This window comes from Stegastes partitus, unplaced genomic scaffold (assembly GCF_000690725.1).
Source record: "Stegastes partitus isolate 25-593 unplaced genomic scaffold, Stegastes_partitus-1.0.2 Scaffold1258, whole genome shotgun sequence".
Lineage (NCBI taxonomy): Eukaryota > Metazoa > Chordata > Actinopteri > Pomacentridae > Stegastes > Stegastes partitus.
This window is the reverse complement of record NW_007578989.1, coordinates 2,703-19,858: the sequence shown is the minus strand read 5'-3', so window position 1 is coordinate 19,858 and position 17,156 is coordinate 2,703. Positions and strand designations below refer to the sequence as shown.

Genomic DNA, 17,156 nt, shown 5'->3' with positions numbered 1-17,156 from the left:
AGTTAGGAGTCGAGTTCACCAGAAGGCATGTTGGAGACTCTGAAGTCAACTGGAAGAAGGTTCTTTGTTCTGATGAAACCAAAATGGAGCTTTTTGGCCATAAGATCAGACATTTAGTTTGGCAGACAGCAAACACTGCACATCATCACAAACACACCATCCCCACCGTGAAGCACGGTGGTGGCAGCATCATGATGCTTCTCAGCAGCAGGCCCTGGAAGGCTTGTAAAGATGGAACGTAAGATTACTGCAGTAAAGTATAAGGAAATCATGGAGGACAACCCAGTGGAGTCTGCAAGGGAACTGGGACTTGGAAGACGACTTATTCTCCAGAAAGACAATGAACCACGGCATAAAGCCAAAGTGGCACATGGTAAATGTACTGGAGTGGCTGAGTCTGAGCCAAGGCCTCAATCCAACCCAGAATTTGTGGCCAGACTTGAAATGGGCTGTTCACTCATGATCCCCATGTAAACTAAGTACAATTGTAGTGTCCAGATGTTCAGGCTGTTTGAGACTTAACTACACAGACTCAACACTGTAACTGCAGCCAAAGGTGCATCTACCACTGACTCGAACGGTCTGACTATTCATGCAATCACTCATTTTACATTTTTGTTTATAATTGACATTACTTTGTAGAAATCTATTTTAATTGTGAGATTTTTATTTTTATTTTTTTAAAGTAAATTCCCAAATATACTGACCATGATTCAATAAAAGCAATAAAAGGGGAAAACTTTCCTTTGTCACAGGCACTGTAAATCTATACGAGATCAGTCTTTTGGATACCACATACCTTTACTAAATTCCTCTCTGGTGGAGTGTAGAGCTGCTAAAATAGATACACTGATATAAAAAGTAATAGTTATGATAGTCAATTTAGATTTCAGGGCCTTGAGTTCTTTCTTATATAGGGGAACGGATCTACAGCAAGAACTCTGACCTTTGTGACTACTGCAGAGTGTCTCAGCTGTCAGAAGTGGAAGTGGTTTTGCTGGTCTCCAGTTGTGTGAATGAGAAAAAAGTAGAGAGATTACTGGTAGCACAGGTCAAAACAGCATCAGAAACCCCCGTCTCTGCACTGGTGGTCTGTGCAATGGAAACTTTGATTCCTGATCAACTTCAAGGCAATGGCGTGTTCACAGATGCACTCACACATGATGTTTCACACTTAGAGCAGCCGCCTGAACTGTTGCTTCCCCATAAAATCACACCATATTCTAGCGAGTGAACAACTTTTTGTTTATTTATTTTTAAAACTAGTAGTGCACCAAAAAGTACCAAGCATACTGCATTCTGCATACTCGTGTCATGTCTGTCAACGTTTTCTCTCTGCAAATTTTAAGTAGCACCACAAATATGATAAAATAGTTTCATTTACATTTTCAGGAAGCCACCAGATTTGTTTACCCTGCTGGTGGTGCGGCTTTAGGGTTGGAAATGTTTGGTTGGTCAACATCTCTGTAACTGTACCATGGGTTAGCATGCAACTTCATACCAGCATACATTATCGCCAGAGGTTGGAGTTTACTTTGCTATATTCCTTAAATTTCTTCTGTTTTCTTGGATTTTTATTCATTTGTCTTAGACCGCCCTGAAATTTGATATGGAAAGTGCTCAGGGGGACAAACTAACCATGCATTGACTTCCTGTAGTGCCACCAACAGATCAAAAACCAACCGACCACTTTAGTTCATGACTGAAAACTAATTGAAAAGCGTTTTTTTTTTTTTAAGGCAAAAATGACTCAGTCTCTTTGCCACAAACTGTAGAAATACAAATAATCATCAGCTTTACAACCTTCCAAAAGTGCTTTAACTGCTCATCTGTGACATTCCATCAGACAATGTGAACAAATCTAGGCCGGACAAAATGTAAGATTTGCTTTTTTAAAAAAATTAAAAAAATAAAGCAAAAATAAAGCCTTTACTTTAGCATTATTCTGTAAAAAAACAACAACATAAAATTCTGTGAACCCAGTGCTGCCGTGAAGCTGTTAGTGCCTCAGCTGTAACCAACAGTCATGTGACAACAATTCAAGGACATTTTGGCTGAACTCCTGTTTGCCCTTACACAGAGTAGACAGGACACATCGGAAACAAGTGAAACATATCAGTTGTTGACTATCTATACTGTGTAGAGCACACATTTTATCCCACTGTTGCTAACAACTGCTGGCACTTTACAAAAATAGATACAGAAATTAAACTCGTTTTTGTCTCTCTCTATATTATGATGTATAGCATAACTTTAAATAGTCTAAAAATTGTCAGGAGCAAAAAACACCAAGTAACTGCTGGGAGTTCAGAAGGTTATCAAGGCGGCCCTTATGTTGACATGTTTGAGATATTAGGTAATTTCCTTTTTTCTGAGTATAATATGATCAATATGATTCTTCTCCTAGAGCTCTTCACGCACCGGACACTTCCTTTTTCTTCTCTGTCACATTATTTATCAAAATAGTCTTTGGACATGACGCAGGACGAGCTGAGGTGTTCGGCCGTTTCATTAAGCCTCCTCTGAAATGTACGTGTAACATTAACACGCTGGCTGACATTTTAAAAGAAGAAGTGCTACTATACCAGTACACCAATGCTGACCAGTGAGTCATTAAAGAAACAGAAGCAGGATGGAAGAGACGAAGACACACCCTGACTCTGAAACACGAATCCAGTGAGTTCAAAAGTGCATCGTAAGTTATTGTACAGGAACGCTTCTGCCAAGTTAGGCCTCCTCTAGAATATCTGAGATAAAAGCACAAGCAAACGTATCTATTTTCGTTTTTTAGGGGGCATTTTTTAGTTTATTAGATGATGACAGTTGAGAGAGACAGAAAATGTGGAGAAAGAGATCGAGGAATGACTCGCAGCTCAAGATGGCGGGGAATCGAACCATTAAATAAAAGATTATTAAATAAACGATAACACACAGTTGAAATATTCACAAATCCAACAAAGAGGGATGTGAAACCCTGTTGGCCCAAATGGAGGAGCGATAACTGCTGAAACTAATCCAAAAACCCTATTTTTCGTTGTTAAACATGAAGCATGTACACAGATTAATTAGATGGACATATGCCAAGGTATTTAAGTGCAGCAAACAAAGGGTGATTGAAAAGACAACCACAGGGCGCCATCATGTGGCTAAAATGTGAACCTGCAGGCATGACAGAACCACACCAGTGTTTTGGATAAGAGTTGGTGGACTTGAAAGGCCAGAGGAACATACAGACATGTGCCCTAAATTACTCTCTTTAACAACTAATCACATATAAAAAAGCTTCTCATGGTGACTTTCAGCCCTTCACAGCATCTTTCATTGTAAAGCAGTCATCTGGGCACGAACCCTCCAGCCTGTCTGAGCGCAAAGTTACATCCCAAAAGTGTCTAAAATGATAATGTCATTTTAAAAGATGTCATCGGTGCTTTTCTTGTTTTGTTGATGATGGACCTGGAAACAAATCAGAATAAAAAAGGAAATGAAAAAAATGAAGAGAAACAAGATATTTGGAAAAACTGTTTCTTTCCTCTCATCTATTTAGATGAGATTGAGACACTTTATGTCTGTGATGCCACTTCAAACCTTTCAGGCAACGTTAACACTACAATGTCATCCACTGGACTTTGAAGCAGGGCTGTCCAATCCTGGTCCTTGAGGGCCACAATCCTGCATGTTTTAGATGTTTCTCTCTTCCAACACACCTGATTCAAATGATCATCTCATCATCAAGCTCTGTAGAAGCCTGATAACGATCATTTGAATCAGGTGTGTTGTGTTGTTGTTAAAGCGATCCTTAATTTGCCCTGATTGTGTTAAAAGTGATATTTGACATGTTTTGCTGAAGATGCCACAGAAACATCAGAATCCAAGCTGTACTACTCTGCAACTCTCATGTCAAAAACTATACAATGTTTGTTTAGATCACCTGATAATAAAAAAAAGAGCTAATAAGGAAGGAAAGAGTACATGACTGAGCACAAAAGCTGTTTTACAATCTGCACCAACATGCCTATTCATCCTCCTTATCAAGGTTGTTGGTCTGAATTGGTGCTGATGGGAAGTTGATGTATTCATCTGGTGATCCGCCTGAAATAAGAAGGTCTTTAAATCAACTAAATTGCTGAAAATACATCCTTGAGTTATTCAGCGGCTGTTGCAGCTCATGAAGCTCATACTATACCTGTGGCGGTATCTTCACAGCCTCTCATTGTTTCATAGACGCAACCATCACCTACAGATCAGAGATAACTAATTTTAAAAAAGTGTAAAAACAGAGACACTTCATGTCTGTGACGCAACTTTAACCCTACAAAGTTATCAAGAGCTGTTCTTTATAGACGTTAACATGACTTTACAGTCTCTTTACTGTTTAAAGAAATGTTTTTCACTTACAAATCTGCATTTTGCAACATCTATCTGTTTGGGTCACCACCTTTTAAAAAGGAAGCTACTAATTAAGGAAAGGTCGTATGATTGATCATAAAACCTATTTCACAGTCTGCACCAGGTAGTAAAGGTTTAGTTTGGTTTTTATTTGTCTACTCACTCGCCTATTATTAGTTATTTTAGTTTAAGAAGCTTAATCTGTACCACCTTCAGAGCCCCTCACTGTTTCATAGACGCTCCCATCACCTGCAAGTCAATCAACGGAAGTTTGTGAGTGAACTAATGCCTGCTCGACTTTTTAATGCAGTGAATCAGTGAAATCAAACAGGCTTAGATGGGAGACCGACCGTGGAGAAGAGAGGAGTAAACATGCTGCTGACTTTCATCCTGGTTGACTGTTTCAGATTGTGTGAGTCTGAAATGAATAAAGAATGTTTAAGAGTAAAATTTTAAAAAACGCATGAAGAATCTCAGTTAAAGATGAAACAAAGAGTGTGTTCACCAACCTGCGACGCCACAGATCTGTGAAAAAGACAAGTTGTTTTAGTTCTTAATGAATATTCAGGGTTCTTCTGAGCGAACATCAGAAACAAAACACCTCACCCTTCCACTTTATGAAGTGCAGGAGTGCGAGCAACAGTAGAATCACCGAAATTCCTACGAGCGGCCAAATGATCAGTGAGACACGAGAAGATCCTGCAGTAAGAAACATTTCTTGTGTTCATTTCTTGTGGAATTTCCCGAGTTATATGAGTGATAAGTAGGAGATCGCTCAGCTTCATTTGGAGTCATTTGTTTTACTGTTGTTTCCAATTCAGGCAAAACACGGGTTTACAAGAGTTTACAAAGTGCTTTGACTGACAAAGCAGAAGGCAACATAAAAATTAGGATGAAGTTAAGACAAAAAGACTACGGACGCAAGAAACACAAAATTTCAATATGTTGGTATTAATAAACAAAAGTAAAAATGGTTACAGCAGTGTTTTAGAGTAGAAAAATAGGACTACCATTGTAAACTAAACTTACTAAGCTAGTTTAAATATTCCAGTTAAAACCCTACAATGTTATTAATTACACAAATGTACTTGAATAATTTAACATCTGAGGTTTGGTCTTTCAGCAAATTAACTGCATTATAAATGTGTTATACAGAACTAAACGGTGTACCTGTTTCTTGTGGGGAAATATCGCTGCTGCATTTAATGGTTCTGGATGCAGACTTCTCACTGACAAAANTACAGATACAGTATGTCCAAAAGTGCAAATGCAAATACACAACTAGTCCCATCATTCACAACAGAAAACCTCTTTAATCAAGTTTTCCTGAACACTTCCTGTGTGTTGTTGACACCTGGTCTGAACCTCAGAGTCGCTCAGACTACAGCTGTGAACAACAGTTTACACGTAAAGCCCATGTGGGTCATGAAAGTCTTGAATTTTCTCTTTAAATCTAAACTCTAAATTTTCTAGGATGTAATTACTGAAACACAGGCATCTTTGTCACTAAATACAGTCATGCACTTTGGCTCCTTTATAGATTTATCATAGGTCTTCTGGAAAATGACTAAATCTGCTGGGTCAAAAGTATACATACATCAACTTGATTTATCAGTTTTGAGGATGTAGACAGTTTTGTTAATCAAATTCTCTTAGTGGTCTCCTCACGTGTCATGAGTGATTACGACTGACTACAGCTTCTGACTTCTCTGAGTCAATTTAATTAGGGCCCATTTGTTACACTCATTAAACTCAGCCATTAAACTGCAGTGGGCAAGTCAGAGGAGCTCAGCAAAGATCTACAGAAGCAAATGATTGTCTTGAACATGTCAAGAAAGTCATTTTGAACCATTTCAAAGCAGCGACAGTTCCCATAATCATCTGTACAAACAATTGAGAGAGTCAAGAGTCAACCAAGAATCAGTAAAAAGCAGGTCTGCAATGAATTAGAAGCTGCTGGAACACAGTGTTTTACATCAACGTGAGCTGAGAGGCTGATGAAGACGGGCGTTCTTGTTCTATAAGCAGAACCTTAAAGCTCCACTGAAGTCTGCTGCTGATCACATGGACAAAGAAAAGGCCTTCTGGAGGAAAGTTCTGTGGTCAGATGGAACAAAAACTGAGTTATTTGGCCACAACGACCAGAACTTTGTTTGAATGACAGAAAGTGAGGTTTTTAACTCCAAGAACACCAAACCTAGCATCAAGCATGGTGGTGGCAGTGTTATGTTCTGGTGCTTTACACAAGGAAAATGGAATCATGAAGGAGAATTATGGCCACATTCTTTAGGAAAACCTAAAATCATTAGCCAGATGGTTGGATCTTGGACAGAGTTGGATGTTTTAACAAGACAATGGCCAAAAACACACACCGAAATGACAAAGCAATCAGGCTGGAATTAGAGTTTTCGACCGGTCTACCCAAAGTCCAGACTTAAACCCCATCAAGAACCTGTGAACTATGATGAAGAAACAAGCCAGTGTCAGAGAGACAACAAATGAGTGTGATTGCACCAAATATGTGAGACTTGCTGTGTGTATATTTTTGATCAAGTAGATTTTGTCATATCTCCAGAAGACCTGCAATACATCTATGAAAGCGTGACTTTAATGGAAGATTAAGACTGCAATAATAGGCATGGTCTTTACGTGCAGGTAAACGTTTGGTCAACAACTGTAACTATGTTGATCACTCATCATTAAAAATCCAAGAGGCAGTGGCATATGACAGAAAAAGCTTTAAAAAAAAAATTAGAATAGTGATTGTAGCTGAGAGAGCAGAGAAAACACAAGAGGGAAAGAAAGACAACCTCATGTGTTAGGTTCTCTCAGCTTTCACTATTATGGAATTTAATCTATATGTAGATGCAGCTGTTTAGGTGTAATTAATAATAGTTACAATTCTATTTATAGGTTTCTCAAAAAAAAACAAAAAACCCTGTCTTACCATGAACATGCAGAGTGATGATGACTGTGNCGTCCTGCTCCCTGAAGACGTGCTGCAGTTTGGGTCCAGTCCAGGTTTGGTTCTCTACAGTCCATTTGTAGGTGACGGTGCTGTCAGAAGACGTACTGCACTCCAGCAAAAATGTGCAGGACTCAACCGAGGCATTGTAGGTGAAGTTGATTTGTTTCAGGCTCGGTTGTTGAGTTATGGGTTCTAATGAGATAACAGACAGAGAAAGAGTCACCTTCATCGTTACAGCTACAGATACAGTATGTCCAAAAGTGCAAATGCAAATACACAACTAGTCCCATCATTCACAACAGAAAACCTCTTTAATCAAGTTTTCCTGAACACTTCCTGTGTGTTGTTGACACCTGGTCTGAACCTCAGAGTCGCTCAGACTACAGCTGTGAACAACAGTTTACACGTAAAGCCCATGTGGGTCATGAAAGTCTTGAATTTTCTCTCTAAATCTAAACTCTAAATTTTCTAGGATGTAATTACTGAAACACAGGCATCTTCGTCACTAAATACAGTCATGCACTTTGGCTCCTTTATAGATTTATCATAGGTCTTCTGGAAAATGACTAAATCTGCTGGGTCAAAAGTATACATACATCAACTTGATTTATCAGTTTTGAGGATGTAGACAGTTTTGTTAATCAAATTCTCTTAGTGGTCTCCTCACGTGTCATGAGTGATTACGACTGACTACAGCTTCTGACTTCTCTGAGTCAATTTAATTAGGGCCCATTTGATACACTCATTAAACTCAGCCATTAAACTGCAGTGGGCAAGTCAGAGGAGCTCAGCAAAGATCTACAGAAGCAAATGATTGTCTTGAACATGTCAAGAAAGTCATTTTGAACCATTTCAAAGCAGCGACAGTTCCCATAATCATCTGTACAAACAATTGAGAGAGTCAAGAGTCAACCAAGAATCAGTAAAAAGCAGGTCTGCAATGAATTAGAAGCTGCTGGAACACAGTGTTTTACATCAACGTGAGCTGAGAGGCTGATGAAGACGGGCGTTCTTGTTCTATAAGCAGAACCTTAAAGCTCCACTGAAGTCTGCTGCTGATCACATGGACAAAGAAAAGGCCTTCTGGAGGAAAGTTCTGTGGTCAGATGGAACAAAAACTGAGTTATTTGGCCACAACGACCAGAACTTTGTTTGAATGACAGAAAGTGAGGTTTTTAACTCCAAGAACACCAAACCTAGCATCAAGCATGGTGGTGGCAGTGTTATGTTCTGGTGCTTTACACAAGGAAAATGGAATCATGAAGGAGAATTATGGCCACATTCTTTAGGAAAACCTAAAATCATTAGCCAGATGGTTGGATCTTGGACAGAGTTGGATGTTTTAACAAGACAATGGCCAAAAACACACACCGAAATGACAAAGCAATCAGGCTGGAATTAGAGTTTTCGACCGGTCTACCCAAAGTCCAGACTTAAACCCCATCAAGAACCTGTGAACTATGATGAAGAAACAAGCCAGTGTCAGAGAGACAACAAATGAGTGTGATTGCACCAAATATGTGAGACTTGCTGTGTGTATATTTTTGATCAAGTAGATTTTGTCATATCTCCAGAAGACCTGCAATACATCTATGAAAGCGTGACTTTAATGGAAGATTAAGACTGCAATAATAGGCATGGTCTTTACGTGCAGGTAAACGTTTGGTCAACAACTGTAACTATGTTGATCACTCATCATTAAAAATCCAAGAGGCAGTGGCATATGACAGAAAAAGCTTTAAAAAAAAAATTAGAATAGTGATTGTAGCTGAGAGAGCAGAGAAAACACAAGAGGGAAAGAAAGACAACCTCATGTGTTAGGTTCTCTCAGCTTTCACTATTATGGAATTTAATCTATATGTAGATGCAGCTGTTTAGGTGTAATTAATAATAGTTACAATTCTATTTATAGGTTTCTCAAAAAAAAACAAAAAACCCTGTCTTACCATGAACATGCAGAGTGATGATGACTGTGCCCCCTTGCTGGTCATTAACCTCTGAAAAAAAACTGAAATCACCAGAATCTTGGAGAGTCAGTTTTCTCACTGTTAAGCTAAAGTTTGTGGGGTTTAACTCGACTCTGTCCTTAAACTGATGATTTGTAGAAACATCCCCATCTTTGTCTGTGACTGTGACCTTTCCATATTTCCAATTTGCCACGTTGATGACACCTTCAGTCGGTGAATATGATGGAAGTTCCACAGTATCTCCAACTTTCCTATGAATGACATGTGTCCTACTGGAAGCCTCCACATCTGAAACATACAAGCAGACATCAAAATATAAAATGTATCATTTATTCATTGTGTTCAGAAAGTTTCATGACTGAGGGAGAACAAATAAAACACTAAATTAGCTGAAAACAAAACCTCTGTAGGTCTAGTATGGAAAATGTCACTGTTCATGTCAGATAACATAAAATAAGACAGAAAAAAGCAGGTTACAGGATGAGAAGGACATACATGACATGACCACTTTGTCATTTGTAAAACATACTTACTGATAAAAAAAACAAAACAAAAAAAATAATTTACAGACAGCAATTTTACCTTAAAATTTGAAAACAAAAGGTCTCGATGTAGAACATATCAGAAAACCCAACTGAAGCTGAAGAATAAAACAATAATTGAAAGTTCTTGCGACTCTTCGTGGGGACCAAAGTAGCATCATTTCTAGAGAAAAGCTGCTGCAACCACAGAGTCTGACCTCAGTGCTAAAGATGAAACTGAAGCTGACGGTGTTCTGTGCTCATCACTTTCGGCCAGTGTTGCGGCTGCTGGTGGAGAGAACTCAGGAAATGATGGTGTTTGTGCTGTCATGTCCGCCTTGCATGTTTTGTTTTTTTTATTGCACAACACTTAACTTCTATAGGAATCCAGCACTACACAAATAAATCTATAAAGTAGAAGGAAAAGTGCTGGTAACCCATTACCTGGACTTTGTCCCATGATACCAAATAATCTGAGATGTAAAAAAAAATAATAAGAAGAAGAAAGACGGGGGAAATACAAAATTAATAGTGACTCTAAAGTGACAATAAATGTTCTTTTTATTATTTTTAATCGGCTTTTTGCAGTAAAGACAGAACAACTTCTGCTTTTTAATGGTGTCTCCGTAGTAAAGTGTATATCTGTAGAAAATGGAGCATGTTTCGCATTTTAATATTGTTTCTCCAGTAAATTTATTACAATTTTATATAAATGTTTGACATTATTAACGATAAAATGAACATAAGTTATTATATAATGGTGTACCTATATTAAAAATACTAGATTTATGTTATTTATTAGTATAACTACAGTATAAGAACTGCAAAGGTTAAGTAAATTCGTAAAATAACAGAAAACTCATTACCTGCGCCTCATGCAAAAAAAATGCACATTTTGTGGCAAATTGATGGTTCACTAACTATAAATAATGAAATAATTGATCACTTTGTTTATATTATATCTGCAGCAATAGCAATTAAACTGTTATGTTGGCATTGATGTACCTACAGTGATATTAACTTGTTAAAAAAAGCAAAAATATCAAACAGATATGTTGGTTTAAAGGTTACTAATTGGTCACCATCTCTCTGAACATGACAAACAGCGATAAACACATGGCTATAATTACCCTACCTGATACAATGGAAACACATGTGAATCCGGTACTATAGATAATTTCCGGTACACATACAATTATCAACTATTAATACACAGGTATCTCTCAGAATGAAGTCACTAAATATCCCTCTTGTATCATCAACTATAAATAGAGCTGTAGTGACATTTGAACACTCCTCTCTCCAACTTCTGCAAATGTTCTCAGAAGGTCCACACCCCCCCCCCATTCCTGTCAAAGCCTCTCCATTACAGACTTCACAAGCAGGCAGGATTTATGAGAATCAATCAGGATTCTGTGGTGCAACGATATAACCAGCTCTTTAAAGACAGCAACCAAGAAGCAACAGGAACAGAAAGGATGAGCCATCCCCTGCTGGCTTCAAGTTTCTTTCCAAGCAGATGCAGCAGGAAATCTGCTGACACACACACACACACACACACACGTCTATCAAAAATGCAAAGCAAAGCTGCATAAATACAGAACTAAAAATGCAATCGCTTGTCTGTTCACGAACTTACACACAAGTGAGGAAAACACTCTTTTCGTAAAGGCTTGGCACCGTGAACACTTCTTTTTAAAATCAGGTGACAAAAAAAAACTAACAACTTTTCTTTAGATGGACCCTTGAATTTAAATCCTTCAAATTCAGTTTTAAAATAGCATGTTTCTATTATAGCTTTAAAGCCATCACAGCACAATGAAATATAGGGCGTTAGGCTTCTTCCAAGGAAGATGTGGCATTTCCTGATATGACAAGCACATATCCAGACAGTTCTACACTCTTAACCTACATGCCGTATCTTGATTATCAACGTGCATGAGGCAAACAAATGTCACTCACAGCGGTAGAAACCCACAGATCAGTGAGCGGAGGTGCACTTACCATGGAGGCAGACCCCAAGAAGCAGCACAACGATGCATGTGAAGAAGCAGCACAGGCAGCGAAGGCAACCAGCAACCATCTCTGTGGGGAGAGAAGCAGCGTCTGCTTCCTCTTCTGGCCTGTCGAACTGTGTGTAGCACAGTGAGGGTGGAGTGGGGGAGGTTTCTGTCAGCGCACAAGCAAAAATAAGCGCTCTGAGCTGCTCTGATGATTAGATGATGAGATTAAAGTAGGTGCATCAGAAGTAACATAAAACTGCATCATATTCAAAATGAAAGTTGAATAAAAGATTTATTTTCTTGCTAAATTACAACTGAGCACAGTAGGATTGGACCACAAAAATTGTGACTAAACTACTTTGCTTCTGATATGACTATTTGCTTTAATTTATGATCATCCTGGCACCATATTATATTGGCTCAGGTCATCTCTGAATTAACTCAACATTACAAACAATGTAATTACAAGACATGAAAATCTAAATGAAATAACCTTTCAGCAGGAAAGACTCAGCCACATCCTGTCATCAGATATTCCCACATGAAGAGATGAAGTGAATATTGTTCAAACTGGCCAACAGTACGTGTCACAATGAACGCAAGCTATTTTTTTATTCATCTCTGTGGTCTGTGTGTTGTTTCACCTTTGCTTATCGTGGCTCACGCTATTAATGTGCCCCTGAAATGAAATCAGGTCATAGAACACGACTGCTATGAGGATTAAAGAGTCAGAAAGAGGAAGACATTTTTGAGAAAAGGGTCTGGATGAGTTCCCACCTGCGTCTCCAGTCGGGAAGCGTGGGCCACTGCACCTCATGTTGCACAAACGAAATCATGAAGTGCTGCTACAACTTCTCTGTTTGCTATGAATGGTTATCACACGACCGCATCATCAACAATACTGTGGCACCTTATATGAGTGTTAACAGATCAAAATCAAACCAAGGTCGGCCTCGCTTCAGTCTTCGCTGTTGTCTCACACTGACACGGCAGCTATGACAACTTTCAGTGGAATTATGTTTGATCAACAAACTACATGAAGGTAGAGAGGACAAGCTTTTCCACCANTTTTTTTTTTTTTTTAACGGGGCATCTGTAGAAAACACAGAGCATGTTCTGCATTTTCATATTGTTTCTCTGGGAAAGTGGTCAGTTGCTTTGTATGCAGTCGCCACAAACCACTGACACAAAATTAGATATCTTGTCCCTGTGAACTATAAAGAGCGCTTTAGTGAGGTTTTCAACATCCACTTCTGCAAGTAATCTAACCTTATTGAATTTAATCTATTCTAGCCGACACCTCCCTTATTCCTGTCAACGCATTTCAGGTATAGACTGCATTACCAACTATGATCTACTTCACAATATATTATATAGGTTTATGGTAAGGCACAATAATATAATACTTTCCAGAAAACAACCAGGAAGCACCAGAATAGATGCAGCAGGAAATCTGCTGACACACTATTTAGAAACTGCAAAGCATAACTGCATTGGTAAAGAGCCACTAAAAACAATGTTCGGTCTATTTGTCAGTCAAAGTCATACCGCATTTGCAATCACAAAAGAAGAAGAAAGACTTGAGATCAACTCAAGATGAAAAGCACACAAATAAAACATTCTGCAATCTTGGCCAACATGCTCCAGGAAGTAAACAAATGGTACTTATTACAGTAAATATTCGCAGATCAACAATTAAAGGTGCACGTACCAAGGAGGCCGAGCTCAAGCATCAACACGGCAATGTATGTGAAGGCGCTGCACAGGGAGCAAATATGACCAAAGGCCATCTTGTGACAGGAGCATTAACGTCTGCTTCCTCTTGTGATCTAGCTAACTGTGAATAAACCAGGCTCACCGCAGATAAAACGGTGGTGAGTGTAGAGAGTGGGGGAGGTTTCTTTTAATGGGGAAGCAGAAGATGTAGTCTGAGCTGAGGGCCAAAGCAAATCATGTAAGTTACATAAAACATGAGTTAGATACAAATGCACCGTTCTACATTAGATTTATTTTCAATGAAACAACTGTCTCAGGTGTGAACAGGCCTAAAAAAAAAAAAAAAAAAAAAGAGAGAGAGAAAGATGCCGTATAGATAGCCGTACCAGTAATGGTGCACTTGTCAGCGTTTGTTTTAGGAAATTCAACAGTGACTGTTCAGTTCACTTTATTCAAATTCAGGATGCAATAAAAAAGAAAAGAAATGCAGCCAAATGTAAAATCAATAGATAAAGCAATATGAAATTACTACAAAGTTGTTCATTTATTTATACACAGAATAATCCTCAATATAATCTGACTGTATCATCAAAGTCTGCACATTGTTCTTTTAAACCTAAAGGAGAATTGTCTACAGGTGACATGCATCCAGCTCTGAGGAGACGTAACTTTTACTGGTCTAACTCAGACGAAATTCAGGAAAACACGAGTTATCCTGGGTAGGCTATATAATTTTTATATTAATACTCAATATCACTATCATTTAATATGTTATCTGTACAACAGCAGTGATTTTGTTTCTGCTTTGCATTTACGCATTATGTTGTTCTTCTTGACAAAAAGACATATTCAGGTTTCTTTAATATATATTAAACTTGTGCTGACACAATGATATATCCCACGGAATGCATGCTCAAAACTGGTTATATAAAAAAATTATGCTGAAGAAATACAAGATTTTGGCTTCAGGTTGTGACACCTGAAGTGGATGTAAAATAGATTTTTCATCATCATTTTCATCCCTGAAAATGTCATGTGGCCATCTGCTGTACGTATGAAGGTGTAACGGCTCAAAATTGCTGAAAAAACAAAACTGTAACTCAGAAAATGTGCACACTATGATCTTATATGTATGATTATACATATATGAGCTTAAACATCTACATTACCACATCATTGCAACAAAAATATACACAAGCAGAAATAAAAAAGCAGTGTCCGCAGTGTTGCCCTGTATGTAGGCTGAAACTAACTCTAGATCATAATTACTTAATATGAACTAAAAGAAAACTGTAGAAATGTTGTCAAACACATTAAAACTTGAATGTTGTTTTTCACGTTGTCGTCCATCAGTGTCTTTTTTTTTGCTGATTGCGTTGTCGATTTTATGGACCTGAAAGGAGTTACAATTAGTACATCTCATCTCTTTCATTACTGTGCTGCAGGAGGAAAACAATTGACTCATTCAGCTTGTAAATGCAACAAAACTGTGAAAGCAAACTATTATGGGATCAAGTGTGGAAGCCATAAAAACTCAATTTTGACACTCCTGACAGAATAGTTAATATATTTACCAAGATTTTGAGTAATGACGTTTACTGTAGAACAGTGGTCCCCAACCACCGGGCCGCGGACCGATACCCGGCCGCACAGAAAGAATGATAACAGTTTATTGGTTTATTTTTATTTCCGGCGGAGTCTGTTTGGTGTTTTGTTTTGAAAAATGACTTTCTTCACTTCTGTCTGTGCTTGTTTCTCACACTTGACTCTGTTAGTTTTCACCTCCCGCAGTAAAGTGGAGCTGTCAGTCTAACTGCTGGCGAAATGAATTGAAAAAGCAAACGTCTGTGGAGAGCTTCTTTAGAAAGTGGGAGAGACTAAGACAGAAGAAAAAGCAAGTACATATTTAGCAATAAAAAGTAATTTCATTTGTTTATGAAACTTTTTAATAGAAAAAAACGATTACATGTTGCATGCGTGCAATGACCGGTCAGTGGAAAAGGTTCTTGCTTAAAACCGGTCCGTGGTGCAAAAAAGGTTGGGGACCGCTGCTACAGAACACATCATCTGCACTAATTAAAAAAAAAAAAAAAAACGTTTCTACCGAAGAACGGACAAATCTTTGATGATATATTTCAAGGAAGAACAGGATTTAGCCTTGAAGACTTCAACTGATGTGATTAAATGGACCAGTGGCTACGTTATCTAATAAAACAACAACATGACACATTTTACTGTTAAAGTAATTGCATCACTAATGATCCAGTGGCTCGAGTGTTAATGTTTATAGCTGCAGCTGGTTTAGAGGGTTTGGAGTTTGCATGATTGTGGTCTGAGATCCATCCTCCATCCTCCATCCATCCATCCATCCATCCATCCATCCTCCATCCATCCATCCATCCATCCCTCCATCCATCCATCCATCCATCCATCCATCCATCCATCCANTCCATCCATCCATCCATCCATCCATCCATCCATCCATCCATCCATCCTCCATCCATCCATCCATCCATCCATCATCCATCTTCCATCCATCCATCCATCCCTCCATCTTCCATCCATCCATCCTCCATCCATCCCTCCATAAATCTTCCATCCATCCATATTCCATCCATACATCCATCTTCCATCCATCCTCCATCCATCCATCCATAACCTACCAAAAGGGGACTGTCATTGCACACATGTAAGAGTGGACCTCTTTTTGAATCATAACTACAAACAAAAAAAACAGGAAATAGATTTTTCCCCCCCCCCTTTTAATTAGTTAATCTATGACGTTTTAGGGATGTGACGATATGTGTGGGTGGGTTATCTGCTCTGGTAATTATCAGATCCAGCAGCTACTGTCAAATGTATTTCCTGGGCCAGAGCGGGGGACACTGAATCATATTTGAAACTGCTGGCTAAGAATACATGCAGATATAGTGAGATTATTATTCATGCCAGCACTAATGATAATTCTTTAAAGGCAAACGGCTGTCAGAAACGTATGGTTATTTGGTTCTCTCTGGACCCCTGCCTAATCTGACCAGTGATGGCATGTACAGCTACATGTCATCATTCTGCTGCTGGCTGTCAAAGTGGTGTCCAGCAAACAATGTGGGCTTCATAGGCAACTGTAAAACACTCAGCGGTTCTTTCTCGTACATGCATAGACACAAGTTTGTATCAATATTTCAAGATTCATAAGTACAATAACAATTAATGAGTTATTATAAATTCTATTTTGTGTACTCACTGCTCTTATTAAGACCTTCACGCTGAAGAGGAGATGTGACATTACTGTTGTCATTGGCCGGTACATCTGTAATAATGTTGCATGAATGTAGGTTAGACGATGATAGAAAATATAATGTCTGGCAGCTCTACATTGATCAGAGTTTATACTGTACCACTCTCAGCATTTCCAGAACCTCTGATTGACTCATAGACAGAAGCATCACCTAAAGATCAGAGAAAATCAAGATTAGTTACTTGAGCTTTTGATGAAAAACAAACAAAAAAGAAAGAAAAGAAAAGAAATGGTTGTGTGACATTTTGGTAAAAATAAAATTCTAAAACCTGACCTTGGAGAAGAGACGAGTAAACT

General features: G+C 38.5%; 1 protein-coding gene across 1 annotated transcript; it reads right to left on the bottom strand.

Annotated features, from left to right (window-relative positions):
* Nucleotides 1–3,728: 3,728 nt before the first annotated feature.
* Nucleotides 3,729–13,681, bottom strand: LOC103369245 (uncharacterized). The gene is made up of 10 exons (XM_008297911.1): nucleotides 13,557–13,681; nucleotides 9,301–9,609; nucleotides 7,334–7,546; nucleotides 5,557–5,667; nucleotides 4,993–5,085; nucleotides 4,896–4,911; nucleotides 4,737–4,804; nucleotides 4,597–4,635; nucleotides 4,184–4,234; nucleotides 3,729–4,089 (listed from the first exon to the last, which is right to left on the bottom strand). The coding sequence occupies exons 1-10, from the start codon at nucleotides 13,633–13,635 to the stop codon at nucleotides 4,013–4,015; spliced, it is 1,056 nt and encodes a 351-aa protein (XP_008296133.1). The 5' UTR covers nucleotides 13,636–13,681; the 3' UTR covers nucleotides 3,729–4,012.
* Nucleotides 13,682–17,156: the final 3,475 nt, after the last annotated feature.